Source organism: Arachis ipaensis, chromosome B6 (assembly GCF_059453495.1).
Source record: "Arachis ipaensis isolate K30076 ecotype BB chromosome B6, ASM5945349v1, whole genome shotgun sequence".
Lineage (NCBI taxonomy): Eukaryota > Viridiplantae > Streptophyta > Magnoliopsida > Fabales > Fabaceae > Arachis > Arachis ipaensis.
This window is the reverse complement of record NC_142441.1, coordinates 149231312-149253289: the sequence shown is the minus strand read 5'-3', so window position 1 is coordinate 149253289 and position 21978 is coordinate 149231312. Positions and strand designations below refer to the sequence as shown.

The 21978-nt window shown below is 36.6% G+C and overlaps 4 protein-coding genes across 4 annotated transcripts; 3 read left to right on the top strand and 1 right to left on the bottom strand.

Annotated features, from left to right (window-relative positions):
* Positions 1 to 7638: 7638 nt before the first annotated feature.
* On the top strand, positions 7639 to 10119 carry LOC107647715 (myosin-binding protein 7-like). Its single transcript, XM_016351769.3, has 4 exons — positions 7639 to 7776; positions 7921 to 9368; positions 9486 to 9532; positions 9708 to 10119. Exons 2-4 carry the CDS (start codon positions 8112 to 8114, stop codon positions 9814 to 9816), a joined length of 1413 nt encoding a protein of 470 aa, XP_016207255.1. The 5' UTR covers positions 7639 to 7776; positions 7921 to 8111; the 3' UTR covers positions 9817 to 10119.
* Positions 10120 to 10567: 448 nt separating this feature from the next.
* On the top strand, positions 10568 to 12805 carry LOC107605524 (transferring glycosyl group transferase). Its single transcript, XM_016307425.3, has 2 exons — positions 10568 to 12034; positions 12325 to 12805. The coding sequence occupies exons 1-2, from the start codon at positions 10701 to 10703 to the stop codon at positions 12563 to 12565; spliced, it is 1575 nt and encodes a 524-aa protein (XP_016162911.1). The 5' UTR covers positions 10568 to 10700; the 3' UTR covers positions 12566 to 12805.
* An 88-nt stretch (positions 12806 to 12893) lies between these two features.
* On the top strand, positions 12894 to 15209 carry LOC107605522 (Pentatricopeptide repeat (PPR) superfamily protein). The gene has a single exon (XM_016307421.3). The coding sequence runs from the start codon at positions 13205 to 13207 to the stop codon at positions 15062 to 15064; it is 1860 nt and encodes a 619-aa protein (XP_016162907.1). The 5' UTR covers positions 12894 to 13204; the 3' UTR covers positions 15065 to 15209.
* LOC107605523 (uncharacterized) lies at positions 15175 to 20340 on the bottom strand. Its single transcript, XM_016307422.3, has 15 exons — positions 20117 to 20340; positions 19745 to 19926; positions 19200 to 19273; positions 18983 to 19118; positions 18798 to 18886; positions 18584 to 18713; positions 18288 to 18490; positions 17942 to 18114; positions 17728 to 17823; positions 17226 to 17347; positions 16652 to 16753; positions 16315 to 16424; positions 16134 to 16221; positions 15829 to 16034; positions 15175 to 15716 (listed from the first exon to the last, which is right to left on the bottom strand). The coding sequence occupies exons 2-15, from the start codon at positions 19853 to 19855 to the stop codon at positions 15500 to 15502; spliced, it is 1857 nt and encodes a 618-aa protein (XP_016162908.1). The 5' UTR covers positions 19856 to 19926; positions 20117 to 20340; the 3' UTR covers positions 15175 to 15499.
* Between the last annotated feature and the right edge of the window lie 1638 nt (positions 20341 to 21978).

Sequence of the window (21978 nt, the reverse complement as noted above, 5' to 3'; positions counted from 1 at the left end):
GAACCTTTTCCTCGCCGTTGTGGTTTGGCAAGGAGATCGTTGTTTGGTTTTTTCGATCAAGGTCGAGAATTTTGGGGAGTTTCTAGCCGTTTCATGGTCAGGCGAGGACTGCGTTTTTTGTGCGTCTCATCACATGCCGGGTTTGATGACCGTTCCGAGGAAGGGCCCGGATATCGGGTCTGGAACAGTTTTCCCTGGAGCATGAGAGCATGCTTACTTGGTCTCAATGCTAAGTTGTTTGGAGAGTCCAATTCTCTGTAGTTCGGGAGACTCTGAGGAGCCTAGAAAGGGCGTGACGTCACCCTGCACTGATTGGCAGGATGTTGGTCAGTCCGGTTTTCTGCGAGTTGGAAGACCGTCAGCTCATGCTTGTTTTGTGTGGCCTTTTCTAGGCCGTTATTGTGAACTTATTTTAGACCTCTTGGTGGACCGATTTCAAGACTTTGTTTATTTAGCTTATTTAGATTTCCGTTTTGTTGGCCTCACGGTGATCGATCCCGGGCCGTCATTTTTTTTGTTGTTTGGATACCCGTTTTATTTTATGGATATCTGTTTTGTTGGCCTCGGGGTGATCGATTCCCGGGTAGCCATTTACTTATTTGGATATCTGTTTGGTTATTTGGATATATTTTATTGGCCTCTGGGTGATCGATTCTCGAGTAGCCGTTTACTTATTTGGACATCCGTTTTGTTGTTTGGATATCCGTTTTATTGGCCTCGGGGTGATCGATTTTCGAGTAGCCGTTTACTTATTTGGATATCTGTTTTATCCGTTTTATTGGCTTTGGGGTGATCGATTCCCGAGTAGCCGTTTACTTATTTGGATATTCGTTTTGTTGTTTGGATATCCGTTTTATTGGCTTTGGGGTGATCGATTCCCAAGTAGCCGTTTACTTATTTGGATATCCGTTTTGTTGTTTGGATATCTGTTTTATTGGCTTTGGGGTGATCGATTCCCGGGTGTTTGGCCGTTTTACTCTTTTTGCCGTTACGACAATATGGGACGAAGCAGGGCAAGTGCGTTTTTAAATGAAATTTTATTAAATTTGGGCCTCGTTAAAACCCTCCGTTTTGGAGGTAGGGGAAGAGTACCCTAAAATAATACAAGGAGAATAAAATAAAATAATATAAGTGAAAGACATAGTTTTAAGGGAGGGAGTGTTCCTACGTGTAATATCGCCGTAAGTTGGCGGTATTCCAGGTTCTCGGGATCTCGGTTCCGTCGAGTTTTTTGAACTTGTAGGCTCCTTTCCCGATTATTCCTTTGATTAGGTCGGGCTTTTGCAGGACTTGCCTGACCGCTTGGTCGGTTCAGACCGTAATGGGGTGAGCCTGGAAATATTGTTCGAGACGACGGGATGTCGTGAGGAGTGAAAAGGTGAGTTTCTCGAGGCGTGAGTAGCGTGATTCCGTGTCTTGTAACACTTCGCTTATGAAGTATATGGGTCGTTGGGCCTTATTCTCGTCTTCTCGGATAAGCGCTGCTGCGAATGCTTCCTCTATTATAGATAGGTATAGGTAGATGACCTCTCTTGTTTGGGGTTTAGCGAGAACCGGGGGTTTTGCTAGGACTTCTTGAAATGTTGGAATGCCTCTTCGCATTCCACTTCCCATTTGAAAGGGGTTCCTTTCTTCATAAGTTTGAAGAAAGGGTTCGCCTTTTGGGCCGACGCGCCGAGAAAACGAGATAGTGCGGTTAGTTGGCCGGTAAGTTTCTGGATGTCTTTGAGATTTTTTGTGCTTGCCATTTCGGGGATGGATCTACATTTTTTGGGGTTAGCTTCTACCCCGCGTTGCGTGATCATGAAACCGAGGAACTTTCTTGCTTCCATCTCGAAGGCGCATTTTGTCGGGTTGAGGCGCATTTGATGTCTTCTTAGGGTGTTCATTATAAGCTCAAGGTCGCTGATGAGTTGCCCGCCAGATTCGGTCTTGGCGAGCATTTCATCTATGTAGACTTCCAGCTTGGTCCCAGACAGGTTTTGGAAAAACTTGTTGACGAGCCTTTGGTAAGTGGCTCCGGCGTTTTTTAGGCCGAAGGGCATGACTGTGTAGCAGTACGTGCCGTCGGGAGTGATGAAGGCCGTCTTCTCCTCGTTGGGTCGGTGCATGGGTATCTGATTGTATCTGAATTTGATGATTGCTCTTCTGGGTTATCCGCCATGCTGCCACAACGCTGCAAAGTCCCCACAGACGGCGCCAATGTACAAGATGTCTCTGGTACGGGTTGAGAGATGGATCGAGAACTTGCGGGTTGAGGCAGATGCCGGATCACTTGACTGGAGCAATGGGAGGAGGTACCTGCAAAGACACTCCGACGCTTAAGTCAAAATGGATCCAAGAGGTATAAGGTGTGAGGAATGGATGAATACCTGGGTCCTCTATTTATAGGTGATGGTGAATATCTTATCTTATCTTATTTGGCTAAGATAAGGGAGACGTTTGGATTATCTTATCTTATAAGGGAGACGTTTGAATTCGAAAGTTGGTTAGGAACTCTAGTGGGCTGGTTCCAGGCCTTCTGGAAGGGCAAAGTGGGTCAGACCCTGGTAACTGAGTTTGGGGACCGTTCCGGGTGTAGGATCCGTGGGCTGGATCCGTAACACCTAACATTTCTAATCATAACCATCTAACTCAAAAAATCGCAATTACAAAAAATATTTATATTACTTCTTTCAAATAACTCAAGAAATTTATAGCTATCGCTACTCATAAAATAAGTCTTGTTGCATATAAGACTAATAACTTCAAAAATCTAACATATCCTACAATCCAAAACAACCTTCTTAGGTACCATTTTAACTCATCAAAATCTAACCACCTAATAGTTTAGTAGCTTATTACTTCTAACATACACTTATATTAAAAAAAAAAATTTCCCTAACCAACTACCACACGATTTATGTTAACATTACTAGAATGACTAATCTATGTTTAAAAAAGAAAAATATCTTTACTAACCTCGAGGTGGATGGCACCAGTAATATGCGCGACTCCATCTAACCGATATAGACGATTCAAGTCGTCCTCCATGTGTCCAGCTTCGATTTTTCCTGTGCGGTTTTTCGATAATTTCGGATCTGCTGGTGGGATGGGGTGAAATTTGTATGTTTTGTAGTTTGAATGAATGAAATTTGATTTGTATATATAACAACATTGAGCATAAATCGAAGCCATTGGATTTGAACTACTTGAGGGAGATGTTACTTGTAAATCGAAACTGTTGGCTTCGATTTACCATGGGTTGCTATTCTTGTGTCTATTTACATGCAAATAAAAATCGAATTTCATTGTTTCGATTTAGTGTGGATATTTAATTCGAAGTCATTAGCTTCGATTTTTAAACAAATTCTATTTGCATGCAGTTCGAATATGATGGATTCAATTTAGTACATATTTGCATAAATCGAACTTAATCAGTTCAATTTATATAAAAATGCAACTTAAAATATTCAAGTAGTCTATTCCATTTTAAAAAATCTAAGTAATTTTGAATTGAACTTGGTTTATTATAATAATTTACTTTTTTAACTGAGCTTGATTCTCTAGACTTTTTCTTAAATTAAACTATAATGATTAATTTGCAGATGAATAGTTTGGATGACATAAGTTACTGTGGAGGAGGCAAAGGCATCACATGGGTTTGTGCGTCCTTTTTCCGGCAATAAAAAGACGATATGTTAAGAAACATACAAGAGTTTGTAAGGAGATTACAGAGTAGTTGGCGCACGAGAAACCCTATTCCTAGTCAATGCAGTGCAATAGTAAGTCAAATAATATATGTAGTTATTGCATCCCCATTCTCCAATTGGAAATCCAAGTACACACAAATACACAATATAGTGGGAGGGAATGAGCACTTTGGTCAACTCATTCATCACTCTGCTGGCTAGTCACAATGTATCAAATCAGTGTACAATTTTGTGTTCTCCAACGTCAACAAGGATGATCCACATGAACAAAAAAATATCCTTGAGAGCAATCATGCCATGTTCATGCCTCACATGTTTGAGCATCAAAAATACCATAATACCCCCCTTTGTTTCAAGGAAAAGTCATCACAAAGCTAAAGTGATGACTATTTATACGTGGCTAATTTTTTAAAAAATAAAAAAAAAATTGTGTAATTCAGTATCATAATTAATTGGTGTGTTTTTTTAATATATATTTCAATTTTTTTATTTTAAATAACAAATCAAACACTTAAATCTAAAGATCAAATTTCATAATGCACCAAATTAGAGAATTCAATTTATAGTAAAATATTTTTTTTTTATTTTTTTTGTAAAACAAATCGGAAGAACCAAAAGATAAAATATCCCATGCCACTAATTAATTAAAGGATCTCTTCTAACTAGGAAATCAATTTTTTTCAATAAATAGCCATCAATTATTTTAATTCTAAATTCAGCCCAGGCACGTACCAAGTGGGTCTCGAAAGTGGATTTCTGCACTATCTGTACTTAGTTACTCATTTTCTATAAACCTAAGTTACTAGTTTAGTATAAAAACTACTTTTAGAGATTCATTTTGTACCTTATGACATTTTACACTTCATATTGTATCTTCTACGGCATGAGCCTCTAAACCCCATAGGTGGGGGTGAGGAGCTCTGCTGTGTTTCAATGGATTAATGCAATTACTACTGTTTTCTATTCAATCACGCTTGATTCTATTCTAAGATACTCACTCGTACTTCAATATAGAGAATATGATGATCCGTGACACTCATCATTATCCTTGTTATTATCCTCAACCACTCCCGTTCTATCTTAGCTCAACGTAGTCATTGGGCGACAGCTTGAGTGCGTATCTCTTGGGTTTCTAATCCACGGACCGAGTCTGGAGGTTAGAATCTTCGTGGTAGAGGCTAGAACCAATTGGCAGCATTCTTGGGATCCGGAAAGTCTAAACCTTGTCTGTGGTATTTTGAGTAGGATCTGGGAAGGGATGACTGTGACAAGCTTCAAACTCATGAATGTTGGGTGCAGTGACAGTGTGCAAAAAGATAAAAGATTTATCGCTTGTCAATGAGTTACTGCATGTACAAAATAGAATTCAAACCTCTAATATTTACTTAAACGGATGAAAGAACTAATTAGTCGAGCAAGTAAGTTAGTTTAATCTTCAGAAACCTTTCAGCGGTAAAGGAAATGCAACAAAAATAATCAAGGGAGGAAGAGCCGAAGAGATAATATTTTGACCCAAACATTTTTAGTAATTGATCCGGATCCTCTAAAATTGTATTGTCACTTTAGATATAAAAGTATACCATTAATTACCACTGAATTAAGATAGTGGGACTCATAGATAATAAATATTACAAATTTAAAGGTGATTAAAATATCACTTTAACACTTTACTAATATTGTTATTTTAGAGGATCTTTTTCTCTTAATAATATGTCTTCTTTTTTTATTTGGTAATTCGTAATATGTCTTCTAAAAGTCGTCCACATATATAAAGTCCAATTTGCAAGCCCAACAAGTATTTATTGTTGGTATTTTGAACACTATATTCTCTTATGACAAAAAAAAAATCAGAACACTATATTTGCCAAATCATATAGTGTAGTTGGAATTTCCATCTACAAACTTTTTTTATTTTTTTATAGGATGGATTGGACAGTCCTAATTTTTTCCTAACTAATAATTAAAAAAATAAGGCATATGATGTCATTATTATTTGTTTTTGAAAATAGAGATTTCTTTTATTTATACGCATAAAGAATTCATCAATCATCTAAAAAGTATAAGCAAAAATAGATGAATTTTATAGTGCCTTCAAAGTTCAAATTAGTTCCTAAAATGGTCAAAATACTAAAATTGGAGCAGTCAAATTTACAAACATGAGATAAAAAAGAAACAACCTGCGATTAATATAGTTGAGCGAAGCTGTTCTAATATATATATGCACACCTCAAAATTTTAATTATTTAGTAAACTAAAAGTACAGCTATGCTGAAGAAAATGAATCTCTTATGTCTTATCTTCATTTCTTTCCCTTTCCTGTCTTTAATCGATTTCCACTTGTTTATTGTGAAAAAGATGTAAAATTCTTCTTTTGATTTTGAAATCAAAAGGTGTGATTACAAGTAGTAATAAGTGTAAGAAAATAAAATTACCAAACATGTATCTTGACAAGCTTAGAAGAAACAAGCTAATAAGGTAGTAGTTTGGATAAAATTTTGACTTGGTTAAAATTTGATAAACTAGCTTATTAGTTGAGTTTTTTTTTTATTTAGTCAAACAAAAAAAAGTTGCCAGCTAATCATATATTAAAAACAAATTATACATGATTACAAGATTAAATTGATATTTATCAATTTATTATACAACTTATAAAATTATACAAAATAACATAACAATTTGATAAAATTAAGTTGATATTTATTAATTTGATATCATGACAGTTTGAACAAGTGATGATTTATTTATTTTCTAGTAGTTACTTCTAATAAATCGTAATTATTGATTACGACATTTTTTGATGTATGTCAAATTTTGCATAAAATTAGTGAGTAAAAATGTAAGAGAAAATTAGTAAAATTTTGTATATGTGTAATACTTTTATATAAATTTTTAAAATATGTAAAAAATTATTATAGACTTTTCGTTGTATTTTGAAAAATGATAATGCTTACCATTTAGTCATATTATTTTTATTATTATTAGTTTTTCAATTTTATCTATTTCTCATTTATAAAATTTAGTTACGTTATTATATCTCGTTAACTCTAGTAGACTAGGATTGTATTTTGTATGTATGTTTGTATTATACAAAAAATTAAAAGTAAACGTCCTTAATGAAAATTCTACAAAATAAAATTTAGAGTGAATACCCACTGACTCCTAACAATTATCTTGAAAGGACAACGACGCGCTCAAAAAAAAAAATACCCAATTTAGCCACTAATTTTTTTTTTGGACTGATTAACTTATGTGCAAAAAAAAAATAACATTAACTTTTTTTTGGCACAGGAGCTTCGTTGTCCTTTCGAGGTAATTGTCAAAGACCGAGTTGAGTTTTTTTTGTCAAGGGCCTCGTTGTCTTTCGAGGTACTTGTCAATGACTGTTTTGAGTTTTTTTCTAAAATTTAATTTTTTCACATTTTTTTTCAAAACAAAATTTGTGAACACAAATTACAAGTGTGCAATGCAAAAAAAAATAATATTACATATTCAAGCTTTTTATAAACTAAGTCAAATTAAATTAAACAATAAAATTTAAAATAATGGGGTAATGCTAGACAAAAAAAAGTCAAAATTTGCCTTATTTAGCATTAATTAATTATCGCAACAATTAATAAATATTAAATAAGACAAGTTATAGCTGTTTTTGGCTAATTTTCTTTGGTTACCAAATATTTTCGAAATAATGTTAGTCATAATTAATTTTTATTATATTAGACTAATTTTTTTGTGACTAGACTAATTTAATAATAATAAGAAACGAAGAAGAATTTAGTGAATGTAGCATCCTCCAACCTAGAAAAGGAAAAGGAAGAAGATATATAGTTAGTAAAGGGCGGTAAATTAGGGTTGTAAACTTGTAATAATATAAACGGATAAAGAAAACGCGGTAAATAAATAAATAGATTTTATAACTTGCTATTTAGCTGCGACATAATACGAACAAAGTTGCTTGTTTTTTCTTTTTCTTTTTCTTTTCATTTTTTTTAAATTCTTCCTGTGTTGGTCTTCCCTCCAAAAACAAAAGCACCCGCATTCTTTCCTCCCAAGAAAGCGGGTTCAGCTCCCTCTTCTCCCTTCTAAGGTCAATCTTCTTCTCTCTCTTATTCAATAATCCCTCTGTTAATAACCTACATTGTTTAATTTTGATTTGTTTTATATTATTATTTAGATGATTTTATTCTTAATCAATTTGTTAATAGGTTATTGTTAATTAATTTGCTAATAGGCTTGTGTTTATCGATCGGAGATGAGTGCTTCTTGGCTTGGAGGGGAGGGAGGGGACGAAAGAGAAGAATAATTCCTTTTCCACAATTTTTTGTTTTCATTTCTTCAAAACGCTTTTGATATATTTTGTTGTTGTTGTTTTAATTTCTTCTGAAAATTTGTTGATAATTTGCATGCAATTGGATTTAATTTATGGATTCGGAAACTAGCACCGATTCGGCAAAATGTTGCCAGTGCTGGAACTGCATCTGCGGCTGCGATTGCTCTGTGGCGGCGACACTTCAATCTTCGCGAAGCACGAAGCGGAGGTATGATTCTCGACCTGCATCGCCGGAATCAGTCGCCAAGGTTGAAACATTGGACGAATGCAGCGCACTGCGGGAGGCTCTTAGCCGGCAGCAGCAGGCGGTGAAAGATTTGGCGGCTGAATTGGAGGAGGAGAGGAACGCGGCGTCGTCGGCGGCGAACGAGGCAATGTCGATGATACTGAGACTGCAGAAGGAGAAGGCGGAGGTTCAGATGGAGGCGAGGCAGTTCAAGCGCATCGTGGAGGAGAGAAGCTCTCATGATCAGAAAGAATTGTTGGAATTGGAGGATTTGTTGTATAAAAGGGAACAAACAATTCAATCTCTGAATTGTGAGGTTCAGGCTTATAAGCACAGATTAATGAGTTTTGGCCTCACAGAATCTGAGGCAGATTGTGAAGAATTCCAGGTTGCCTCTTTTGATTATCCTCAATTGAAATGCAATATACTGAATTCCACTGCCAATGCTGATAACAATGATGCTGATGTTGAGAAGTATATATTTGGGGAAACTCCTAGAGATCGTTTGAGGAATTTGGAGAATAGGATCTCTCAGATGGAGAGGAGTCCCACCTATAGCCAGATGGAAGGGGATTTTCCAGGCAAGAATTTCCTAGAGAAGGTGGTAGTTGGACAGTCGCCGCGACGATCCAGAAGGAAGTATTCCTTTGATTCGGCTTCATTTGGCCCCGAGCTTCTGATGGATTCTCCAAAGATCACTGGTGGTAACTTTAGCAAGATAGAGGAGGAGCCATTTTCCAATTTGAAGAAGGTAGAGAATAATGCATCAGAAGCAGGTGATGAAATATATGACAAGGTTTACACAGTTGACTCTGGTTACAATTGTTTCAATCAGTTTAAAGGTGCTCTTTATGATGATTTTCCTGTAACCACTCCAAGAGATTTTGGGAATAACATTCATGGTGATTTTGAAGATCCTTACATTAAGAAACTTTACATGAGGCTTCAGGCACTTGAGGCTGACAGGGAATCAATGAGGCAAGCAATCATTTCAATGCGCACTGATAAAGCACAGCTTGTGCTGCTGAAGGAGATAGCTCAACAGCTGTGCAAGGAAATGTCACCACAGAGAAAAAGGACAGCAAGAAAGTCAGCTATGGCTCCATTTTCCTCGGTTTTTAAGGTAACTATATCACTCTATCATTGTTGAAGATTTTTTTTTTTTTTGGTGTCATATCATTGTTGAATATTGATAGAGGCACTTATGCATTCAATTTCATTTTTGTTTTTGTATGTACAGTGGGTCGTATCAATTGTTTTCTGGAGGAAGAAATCTCATGAGATCAGGTAAGTGGATGATAATTAACCATAGTTTCTTGGCATATATTAATGCATAATCCCTACACACAAAGTGTATGGTTTCTAACAAATTCAAAATTTCAATTTAATTTGTTCTGAATGTTGATTATGCATAGTAGTTTGTAGCGGTTGAATCTTGAACGATTGGTTTTGATGATTGTAGGTATATATTCGGGGTACCATCTGAGAGTGTTGGATTGCTAATGCTAATTAACAAGGAACCACGTGTAAAGTCATGGCGATATATTGCAAGAACACAATTGGAAGATTAATACTCCAATTCCAGTTGGATTCTTACAGGGTATAGCCTCACTGTGGGATCACCAACTCAACCTTAATCACACTGTATAAAAACTTTTTTTTTTTGTTCTTTCTTTCTTTTTTTTCTCCCCCCATAGTTTTTTCCCCACTTTTTTTCCCTTTTGCCAAAGAAATTCAATTTAATTTGTTGATTGATCGGTGAAAGTTGGTCATGCTTTGCCCTTGTGAGCAATCCACTTGGATTCATGCGTTCCTTAATTTCCCACGCAACTTCTATATTGCCTTGCTTCATACAAAATTCTTGTAATTTTTTAAGGGCTATCAATGAAAAAATTAAAATAAAATATAAAGTTAAGTTTTTAATACATATATTATGAAAAAGAGCTCATAGACCAGTAATTTTTATTTATAGAAGTCAGCATTTTTAGTCGGTATTATATTTATAATTTTCTATTAGCATTCTGCTAATGTATTTAAATTTTTTTATATTAATAAAATTATTGACTAACTATTGGTTAAAAATAATAAATTATATTAATCATATAATACTGTTATTATGTATTTATTAAAAAAATTATTAATAGTAATTTTATCATTATTCTTAAAACACATGGGAGAAAAATCCACTTTTAAAAATCTTCTGCAATTTCTTTTTCTAAAACAAAAAGGGGTAACAAAAAAAAGAAGTAAAATTAGAAATAAGAACAAAAAAAAATGTTACTTGAGTTAAAATTAAAAAAACAAAAGGCCTTACGCGAATTTCTATAGAGAAACGGGTTTTCGAAACGTTTCTATTTTGTAGAGAGAAGAAACGCGTTTCTTTGGGTTTAGGACTTTGGGCTTTCGTACCCTACGCCGTCGCTGCAGAGAGAGGGTGGCGGCAACAATTGAAACCATGAAAGGGAGCTTGAAGATGACGAACTTGTTGTCTCGCATCAGAAACTCCTCAAAGAAAACCAAAACTAGCACTAACAAACACAGGAACAGAAAAAGATTCAATCTTAGAAACCAGAACGCCATTTCCATTCCCAAAGACTTGCCTTCTCCCCATGAAGAAGAAGATGAAGAAGGAGAAGAGAACGCTGAAGAAGGTTTCAAGCTCAAAAGCTCTGCCCCATTACTCACACATGGCGTTCAACCCTTGGGGAACCTCTACCTCAACCCAGGTTCCATCAACTCCAGAGACACAGGCTTAGGTAACCTTCATACCCTTTCTGACGAGCTTGTTCTTGAGATTCTAGGGTTCTTGGATAGTACTAATTTGGGGGTTTTGTCCACTGTGAGTAAGTCCTTTTATGTTTTCACAAACCACGAACCTCTTTGGAGGAACCTTGTGTTGGAGAATCTCAATGGTGGGTTTCAGTTCAATGGGGCTTGGAAATCAACTTATGTTGCTGCTTCCTACCCTTCATTTGATATATCAAGTAACGCACTTAAAAGCTTTAAAGTTAGAGACTTTTATTCTGATTATCTCTTTCAGAGTTGGCTCTGTGCTAATCTTGAAATGAAACCTGAGTGGTTGGAGAGGGATAATATTGTTAGGAAGAGGGGCATTTCAGTTGAAGAGTTTGTGTTGAATTTCGAGGAGCCTAATAAACCGGTGTTGTTGGAAGGGTGTATTGATAATTGGGATGCACTGGAGAATTGGGATAGAGATTATTTGATGCAGTTGTCTGGTGATGTTAAGTTTGCAGTTGGGCCAGTTGAGATGAAGCTTGGAGACTATTTTCGCTACTCAGATCAAGTTAGAGAAGAAAGGCCATTGTATTTGTTTGATCCGAAATTTGCTGAAAAAGTTCCGAAATTAGGTTCTGAATATGAAGTCCCAGTGTATTTTCGAGAGGATTTGTTTGGTGTATTAGGCAGCGAGAGACCTGACTACAGGTGGATCATTATTGGTCCTGCCGGGTCCGGATCATCTTTTCATGTTGATCCGAATTCAACTTCAGCTTGGAATGCAGTGATCAAGGGATCAAAGAAATGGATACTATTTCCTCCTGATGTTATCCCGCCAGGCGTTCATCCTAGTCCTGATGGTGCAGAGGTTGCATCGCCAGTTTCGATAATTGAGTGGTTCATGAACTTCTACGGTGCAACAAAGAATTGGAAAAAGAAACCTGTTGAGTGTGTATGCAAAGCTGGAGAGGTTATCTTCGTACCTAATGGATGGTGGCATTTGGTGATCAACCTGGAGGAGTCCATTGCCATAACCCAAAATTATGTTAGTAGGTAAGCTTTTTAATTTTTTATTGCTTTCGGGAGGTTTCAGAACTATGATAAACAAAGTACTAATTGAACTTTTATAGAGGTATGTGATTGGCTGATTGTAACTTGCATGATTTATTCTTGAAAATACAAATCCTATTAACAACAGCTTGCTTGTACTATATGTAATATATTATTACTAAATCACTTATGAATTGAATATGTACCATTTGAAATTTGGGCTAGCTTTGTATTTTGCATGCGCCTTGGATAATCCAATTCCAATCACAAATGTTGATTGAATGTTTTTGCAGGAGAAATTTGTTAAATGTGCTAGATTTTCTTAATAGGCCAAATGCTAGCACACTGGTGTCTGGAACAAGGGATCGTGTGAATTTGTATGATAAGTTTAAGAATGCTATTGAGGCTTCTTTTCCTGGAGAAATGGATGAACTGGCCAGAAAAGAAGCAGAGAAAAAGATCCAGCAGAAGAAACTCTCATTCTGGGATTCTGTCTCAGATTCCAATGCCGGAGCTTTCAAGTTCTCTTTCTAGAGAGATACATTTTGCTGAATTCCGACGATCAATTTTGACATTATGATCGGTTTTTCATTGATTGTACTCTTTCAATTGTTTTAGGTGCTACATTGTCTTGGCAACCTTCCATTTTGGCTACCTGTTGTACTAATTGAGTATCAAAGCTGAAAAAAACATGGATTCCTCTATCCATATATTGATGGAGGATGAACCATGAATTAATTGTCATTATGAACCCAACTTCTTTTTCCTGAGGTACTTGAAGTGAGTAGGGGGTCTTCACAACCCAGCAAGTTTGTTCCTTATCAAGGTTTTAAGTTCAAATTTTAGAAATGGAAAAAAAAAATTCAAACTTTGATTTATGAAACTTGTCTGATAACAGGGTAGATATTGTAGCAAATACACATCCAGTAATAATAAGGAAAGGAAGAAAGCTCCAAATTTGTCATGCTTTCTGCATGAAGGCATAAAATTTTGTATAGTAAATTATTATTTTTATCTATGAAAATTTAAAATGCTAAACAAATTTAATTTTGTATGGACAGATTTAACGACATTCTAAACTTGGGTAACAATGCTAGTTTCCTGAAAATTATAGTTTAGATGCATTGCATTATGATTGTCTCCACCAAATCGAGAACATGAGAGGGTGGGAAAATGGCGTTTGCTTCAAACTCGGTTCTGAAAACGCTGAGGCTGAAGAATCCAAAGCTGGTGCTTTTGGAATCATGCAGCAACCTGATCGACCTCACAATTATCCACGCCCACATGCTCCGAACCCACTTCTTCTTCGACGTCTTTGCCGTCAGTCGCCTCATCGCTCTCTGCACAGACTCCAACAAGAACCTTCTCCACTACGCCATAAGGCTATTCCCCCAAATCGAAAACCCAAACCTATTCATCTTGAACGCCCTCATACGAGGTTGTTCCACCAGCGATGACCCCGCTGCTTCCTTTCGCTATTACATCCAATCGCAGCGCATTGGTCTCTTGCCTGATAACATCACTTACCCGTTTCTGGTTAAGGCTTGTGCTCAACTTGAGAATGCTATTATGGGCACGCAAGCACATGGTCAAATCATAAAGCATGGATTTGAACGCGATTGCTATGCCCAGAACTCCCTCGTTCATATGTATGCCACTGTTGAAGATTCAAAGTCTGCAAGATGCGTTTTTGAAGAGATTTCTGGGTTTGATGTGGTGTCTTGGACTTCCATGATTGCTGGGTACCATAAAGGGGGGGATGTTGACTCTGCACGCGAACTGTTTGATATAATGCCGGAGAGAAATTTGGTGACTTGGAGCACTATGATTAGTGGGTATGCCCGAAACAATAGGTATGATAAGGCTGTTGAGCTGTTTCATGTTCTTCGGAGTGAAGGGGTGATGGCTAATGAGCCTGTCATGGTGGGGGTGATATCCGCTTGTGCTCATCTGGGTGCTCTTGCTATGGGGAAGGAAGCTCATGAGTATGTGGTTATGAATGGCTTGTCTTTGAATCTGATTCTTGGGACAGCTCTTGTTGACATGTATGCGAGATGTGGAAACATTGCGAAAGCTATTCGGGTTTTTGAGCAGTTGGCCGAGAAGGACACACTTTGTTGGACAGCTTTGATTGCTGGACTAGCCATGCACGGCCATGCAGAGAAAGCGCTTTGGTATTTTTCGGAAATGGTGAAATCCGGGCTAGTTCCGTGGGACGTTACATTTACGGCGGTGTTGACAGCTTGCAGCCATGGAGGATTGGTAGATAGGGGCCTAGAAATATTTGAGAGCATGAAACATGATCATGGAATTGAGCCAAGATTGGAGCATTATGGATGTATGGTTGACCTACTTGGCCGTGCAGGGAAGTTGGCGGAGGCAGAGAAATTTGTTCTTGAAATGCCCATAAAGCCGAATGCTCCGATATGGGGAGCATTGCTAGGAGCTTGCCGGATTCACAGAAATGCAGAGGTTGGGGAGAGAGTTGGAAAGATTTTGATAGAGATGCAACCAGAACACAGTGGTTACTATGTGCTGCTTTCAAACATATATGCTCGCACAAACAAGTGGAGAGATGTTACCATTATGAGAGAACTCATGAAGGAAAAAGGAGTAAGAAAGCCTCCTGGGTATAGTCTCATTGAGGTAGATGGAAAAGTTCATGAATTTACAATTGGAGATAAATCACACCCAGAAATTGAGAAAATAGAGAGAATGTGGGAAGATATACTGCAAAAAATAAGGCTGGCAGGATACATTGGAAATACTGATGAAGCTTTGTTTGACATAGATGAGGAAGAAAAGGAAGATGCACTTGACAGGCATAGTGAGAAGCTGGCAATTGCATATGGAATTATGAAGATTCGACCTCCTTCACCAATTCGGATTGTGAAGAACTTGCGGGTTTGTGAAGATTGTCACACTGCTACAAAGTTGATTTCAAAGGTTTTCCAAGTAGAGTTGATTGTGAGAGATCGAAACCGATTCCATCACTTTAAAGAAGGCACGTGTTCTTGTATGGATTACTGGTGATGAACTATATAACTGGTTTCATATGAAAAATGTTCGTGAACTCACTTAAAAAACTACAGGTTAATGACTATCATAGTCCTAAATACATTTAGTAGTTTGAATTTATTATAGAACAAGAGAAAATTAAGTAGTCTTAAAGATAAAATATGTTGTGATCAGAACAAAAGATATTACATGTCCAAATGGCAAATTCCATGTCCAAGTGACTAGGCTTAAAGATATAATGAAGTCATTGATTCATCTCCCCTTCAATGAGGTGATTGACAAACGAACTGCTAGATTTCACAATTAACTTTGATATTACAGTTCTTGGTCCGAAATATGCTCCTCCAAACTGGAAAAGACTACAAAATTCCTACTGTTTTTCATTTTCTGGAAGTTAAGGTAATCAATATAAATTAACAATCAATATGATGATGAGTTCCTTCTTGAGGATCATACAGGGGATAGAGAAGCTGTATAAGAACCATCACAGTACTTTAAGCCTTTTAATGAACTTGACCACAAGGAAGAAGTGACCGCAGCTTCTGGGATGCCGAGTATCTTACTGCGGTTTTGCATACTTTCACTACTGACATCTTCAGATTTCAACTTCTCACAAATTGATTTAAGAGCAACATTCAAGCCAATTGAACTAGGTTCCGTCACAAAACTGTACGACACAAGATAAAACAAGACATTATTTCTGTTTAAAATAGCAATGCATGATGCAACTGGTTAATCATTAGATACCATATAACAAGTACTATCAAGGCTACCCATACCTAGCCTCAAATCTTCCTCCTTCAGAACTAAGCAATGCACATATACCACAAATAATCCATGGTGGAAGGAACGTGTCGCTGATTTCAAGGCTGCAACTAAGACCATCTGGTGATCCTTGTGCAGGCTCACCATCACCATCTCTCCAATCAGATCCATTATAAGAAGCAGCAATGTGTTCAGCTCTTCTCATCTCCATACATTTGATCTGCAAATCAGAAGTGTAACGATTCCAACAAGTGTTATTTCACAGCTAACAAAATAAAAGCAACTATTGCTGATTGAAACAAACGGAATTATGACATACATCAGGGGAGGACAAAGCAGCGTTTTGGAAGGGCACAGAAGAGCACAAGACAGGTACATCCATAGCAGACAGTGAAGTCAAGAGAGGTCTGCAGTGTGCAGACAATTCAAGTCAGCAACATATTAAAAATGAAATATGCCGGGAACTGGAAATCTAACAAGTGAACCCATTGATTATTGACCTGTAATTTAGTAAAAGGTCATATAAACCATGTACATCATTGTTGCCACTGAAAACCAGCAAAGATTCTGGGCTGTTATCAACATCAGAGAACGATCTTAATCGTCGTGTCTGCATTATTTCAAATAAACTACACCAGTGAATAACCCAGAAGTAGGTCAAGACTAATTGCGACAAATACAAACTAGGAACCATTGAGAGACTGTACTGTTACACTATCAGTAATAATTGATGAGTATAAAGTTATCCATAAATCGCAGAGATAAACTCAATATGTCAGGAAATCGTTCAAGTTCAATGACAGACAAATTATATACAAATAGCATATAGATACAAACCTGCCCCAGATTTTGCTTCTCTATCTCCGAGAGCTCAACCAAATCTTCAGTACTAGCTTGTTCCACTTTCGAACGGCAAAGAGGCATCGAGAAACAAACATCCTAGTTGCCATAAGTATAATGGTTATTCACCAAAATAAATAGTAATTGGAAATTCTAGTACAATAAGCTACTAAAACAACCCTTTGGATAAAAAGCAAGCTCTGGTAGCACAAAGAATACCTAAAGTTTTAAGTAGTTTTAGATAAACTGCATAACTCAGGATTAACCTTGGATGCTTCAGTCAAACTATGGACCCAAAAAGGCACTAAGGGCCAGAAAATAAGAGAACTATATTGCTAAGCAAAGAAAAATGTGAAATTGAGAATATACGTAGTTAAAGCAGTATTGCATACTAAGTGCATAATTCATGAGGGTTTTTTTTTTTTTTTTTTCTAAGATGCCTCATAATAAATTTTAGTTTTAGAATATCCCCAATTATTTTCCAACCCATGATCTATTCAAAAAACAAACAGCCATGTTGAATCGAGATCAGTGTGTCTGAATAACTGTACATAATATGGGTACAACTTACATGCTCTTTCAACAATGATCTTAAACCTCTGGTTGACTGAGACATATATGCATTGCACGAGTATTTGGAGCTACCCGAGCCATCGCCACCAATAAACATCACCACAAACTGGGAAGTGCAAACTAGAAAGCAAGAAAAAAATACTTGAGAAAGTTTCATGCAGTATTCCTATATGAATATAGATATATGTTAAGGTTCTTAAAGAAATAAGTAAAATGCTTAATGAATCAGAATAGTTCAGAGTGTGGCAAACTTTCAAGTCTATGCATTAGTTAACCATAGGAAGATAGTAAGCTACATCAGTAGAAGGACGCAAGTTTTTATCATGTTAATTGATCATAATGCAGAAACAATTTGGATTACATAATACATTTTCAAAAGAATGGACACTGAAAAGAGAATTCAGAAGATAAACAGCAATGAAAATGGTATTGCATAACTATAAACAAATTTCGATTCAAGCACCATCAGACTACAAAGAGATATAGTTATGTTTAATTACCATAAAAAAGGCCACATATGTTTTTTCGAAGCATGTAATAGAGATCTCGGAAGGACTCTTCCCAAGCTGATTGCCGTTTACTTAAGAAGTCCAATTCTATTGACAAGAAAAGAGAGGAGAGAAGATGAGGAAAAAAAGAGACGTAAGGGAAATTGAAAAGGAATAAGACAAAGAAGAGGCATGAAATGGGATAAGTTTAAAGATGCTTGTTCACCTCCATCTGCAGTTGATGAGCTCAAGGCTGATATGAGAGACGGTGGTAGAACAGATTGAGGATACATCCAGGAATGTAAACCTTTAAAGCCCTGGGAACCTGTCATGTTTTGATTAGTGGAGAAACAATGTTGGAAGAAAGGCATTGTACCGCATACAGCTGACCTATGTATCCTGAAATTAGAAAGCCACAATAGCCAAATCAAAAAGACAAAAAAAGGATATAGATGATGGTTGAAACTTGAAACTGAAGCAAGCAGGTAATTATGGACCCAAATATTGAAACCATGAATCCCAGTCTAAGATCATTTTTATTCACTCCACTCCAGTGCATCCTAAGCACTCACCAATTCACTGAAGAAGAGGATACTACCCGAATACTGGTTTTTAGAGTAAGATCCAGAGGAGCCTTTTGGCCAGGTACTTGGCATTCTGACACAAAATTTCCAGTGAAGTTTGATGACAGATCACCACATTTTTCAGAAGAATTAGCAGCTAAACCACTCGATGCCTGAGGTTCAAATGCAGCTAGTCCTTTTAATGCTTTGCCCTGTTGGGGAAAAGAAAAAAGTGAAGCCTTAGCTAAGATATAGCCTACAGGATCTGAAATATAAGTAAACATCCAACATCTGCCATTATATACCATGTCAATAGTTGCTGCAGAGCCAGAAGATCTGTCAGCGGCTGATGAAAGCTCGGCAACATTAAGAAACTTCCCTTGACTGCACTTCTCATTTGCTTGCGAAGTTTGCGAAGCAACAGAATTCTCCAAACTGACAACAATTAGAAATAGAGTAAAAGGAGGAAAATTGACCGCAGGCAGGAGATAAAGAAAAAGCATAAAGCATAAAGCAAACCATGAAATTCCCTGTTGTCTCTTGGTATCTGATGCAGAAAAAGCTGCAATATTATTCAGGTTGTTGGTTTGCTCCAAAGATGGACTTTCCTGAACACAGAAACAAGCTTACTTTGTTAAGTGTCAACAACATCAACAGCCAGGGAACAATAACATAATAAATCTTAATTTGGGAAATCTATTAACCTTTGCATTGTCCTTTCCAGAGACAACCCTAAACCTGGACTTTTTGGCAGGAAATACTCCATCAACTCGTGTCTCCACATATCTTGGGGCCCCTGTCAATCCCAGTCTTTTAGGCCTTTTTTCAACCCCAGCAGTGCTGCAAATATAAATAAGGCAAGTTCTTAGCAGATTATGGAAGAATATAGTGAAAGGAGGAGAATAAGTGGAAGAATATTACTTAGTCAAATTTGCGGAGGGTTGTGAAGATTCATCAGTATGATCCACAACACTTGCCCTCTTTAACTGCTCCCCCTGTCATGCATCTATATATGTGAGAATTTTTTCCTCCGCAGACATTTCCATGCTAGTTGTCGGTATGAAAAGTAATTATTCTAGGAAACTTTAAACTATTCTACAGCTATACACGGTTGCGCAGTGTTAGAATAGCAGAATAAACTAGAGTAATATGAAAATAACAAATATTTTATACCCTTAGACTATTTCAGTCACAAGCATAAGCATAACTAACATCTTAGTTTGAAGATAACTCTAACTAGCTGCTATAACAATCAAACCCGAGCAGCTGTCATAGCTGCTAAGTGATAACTCTTAGCAGTGAGTTCAACTAGACAATAACCAACTATTTCTAACTGGCAACATTAGGATACAATCTGGTTTCAATTGTAGGTTACTATAATCACACTATTGAACTCTTGAATAGAGATGCAGAATCCAGGTGCACAGAAAGTAAGCTGAGGAGGAGGTTATTGGGAAGGAACTTACCCTAAGTTCAGACGGTGTCTTTCTTTTAGCCATGGATCCAGCTTTTAAAGGCACAGAGCCAATTCCAAGTGAGCTAGGAGGCACAGAACTCGCCGTAGCCACTTTTGCCATCCCTTATTTCAGAGAAACTCCACCGCCGGCGCCACTGCAACTGCTTCACCGACCAAAATGCATCGAAGAGACTGTAGATTTGGTAAGAATGCAAGAATTTCAATTAGATTTGAGGAAATCAGAACTCGTACAATCAAAGAACGAGCAAAATATCAAGTGATCCTGAATGCACAAATTCGTAACTAGAGCTGAATGGAATCGGATGAAAACAAAATATAAAAGAAAAGAGGAAGGGAAATGAAGAAGGAGAATATGGTGTACCGTTGAAGGTCTCGCGTCTCCGACGATGAGAGGATTTCGGAGGGGAAAGCCAAAACGACGAGATTGAGCGGAGAGCGATGTCGTATCGGTTTCTGGCAGGGCGGAGTGCGAGACTGCGAGTGTTGTGTTTGGGCCGCGCATGAAACCGAGAGACCAATGTGGAAATTTTTTGCGGTAAATAGACGTGCGTTTACAATTTTAAAACGAAAATTTGATTTCCCTCCTGTTTGTCACGGCGTTAGTGAACGTTTTGTCGTTTTGTGCTTTCCCCTAATTCGAGTTCAGTTCAACTGTTCAACAGTAAGTATTATTTAAAAGTAGTCTTTTATTCAATTTTTTATTGTAATAAGTAATAACTTTTAAAAAAATTAAAACAAACACATTTGGATAGATTTAGTATTTTTTTTAAAATTAAATACACGTTTAAAATATAAAGTAAATAAAATTTAAATTTAAATTTTAAATTTTAAAATTTTTAACTATTAATAGATTACAATTTAAAAATTAAATCCACATCTAAAAATTAAATTAAGTAAAATTCAAAAATAAATCCTAAAACTTCTATTTATTAACCCACACTACATAAAATCTTAAAAAAAATCAGATTTCAACTGTCATCCTCGGCTAAAATTAGAGGTGCACGCTTTCTGTGGGTTTTTTCTTTCGTGCCGCCGCAACATCCTCAGCGTTCGCGTCGCCATTCTTTCGCGCTGCCTCCCTCCTTGGCGCTTATCTTCGTCATTGCGTTCCTCTTTGTTATCGCCATTCCTCGACGTGGATTATTATAATTTAGGATGTGTTTATATTGTTCCCTCAATTTTAGAAATGTTTTTTGTCAAAACTCTATGTTTAACTTTATGATGTGAACACTGAATTTTGTCTTTTTTATATGACTTTTGGATGTGTTGATGAAATACTTAAGAATCCTTTTTAATAATTTTAGATGTGTATTTGAGTATAGTTTTTGTCTTATATCCAATATGTAGTCTAGAATAAGAAAGCCAGTTAAAAATAGTGAACTTTTGGAAGGACAAAATAAAGGAACTAATTAAATATCATTTCAGGACAAAATAAATGAACTAGATTAATATAAAAAACATATAAATTTTTTAAAAATAAAAATATATAAAAATTAATTACAAAAACAGGTATGTTATACATACAAGCTTTTTCGGCTTACAAGTCTTACAAGTTGGCACAAGCCCAACAAAATACACGCGCATTACACTCCCACATTCAAGAGTAAATACACGCGCGTTACTCAACCACTTTCTGTTTCCAAAGCGCGCTACTCACCATTATGAATGAATCTTCTTCTTCTTCTTCAATGAAAACCACAACTGTCATTTTTCTTTGTGTTTCTCCTCCTCCTCTTCTTCCTTCTTCTTCTCCTCCTTTTTTGTGTTTCTTCTACTTTTTCTTTGCGTGTTTCATCTTCATCGTCGTGTTTCTCCTTCTTCTTCTTCTGATTTTGCAACATTATGTATTTTTTTCTTCTTTGTTTGATTTTTTCCTCCCAAAAAGAATTATGAGAATATGAAATAAGAAGATGAAGAAGAAGAATCAGCAGAAGATGAGGAGGAGGAAGAGGAAGAGTTCTGAATTATGCAGAACTCATCAGAATAAAAATACACCCAAATATCTTCGTTTTTACATCCAAATTTGCTGCAGATACAAAAAATGAGTTATGTTACGTGTACACTAAAATCAGCTACTAAAGTCAGCAAAGGCGGCAAAATACACCCAAAATACACCACATAAAGGCTGCAAAATACACCCAAAATACACCATATTAAAACAAGCATAAACTATAGAATACAAATACAACTATAAAACCATCATAAAAAATAACAAAAACTAGA

Bases quoted from the DNA above. Each gene is read 5' to 3' on its own strand.
- LOC107605524 (XM_016307425.3), top strand. From the start codon at position 10,701: ATGAAAGGGAGCTTGAAGATGACGAACTTGTTGTCTCGCATCAGAAAC. The intron at 12,035-12,324 runs GTAAGCTTTTTA...ATGTTTTTGCAG, and splicing joins ACCCAAAATTATGTTAGTAG to GAGAAATTTGTTAAATGTGC.
- LOC107647715 (XM_016351769.3), top strand. From the start codon at position 8,112: ATGGATTCGGAAACTAGCACCGATTCGGCAAAATGTTGCCAGTGCTGG. The intron at 9,369-9,485 runs GTAACTATATCA...TTGTATGTACAG, and splicing joins CATTTTCCTCGGTTTTTAAG to TGGGTCGTATCAATTGTTTT. The intron at 9,533-9,707 runs GTAAGTGGATGA...TGATGATTGTAG, and splicing joins AAGAAATCTCATGAGATCAG to GTATATATTCGGGGTACCAT.
- LOC107605522 (XM_016307421.3), top strand. From the start codon at position 13,205: ATGGCGTTTGCTTCAAACTCGGTTCTGAAAACGCTGAGGCTGAAGAAT.
- LOC107605523 (XM_016307422.3), bottom strand. From the start codon at position 19,855: ATGGCAAAAGTGGCTACGGCGAGTTCTGTGCCTCCTAGCTCACTTGGA. The intron at 19,274-19,744 runs GTAAGTTCCTTC...GATGCATGACAG, and splicing joins AGACACCGTCTGAACTTAGG to GGGGAGCAGTTAAAGAGGGC. The intron at 18,714-18,797 runs GTTTGCTTTATG...AATTGTTGTCAG, and splicing joins AGACAACAGGGAATTTCATG to TTTGGAGAATTCTGTTGCTT.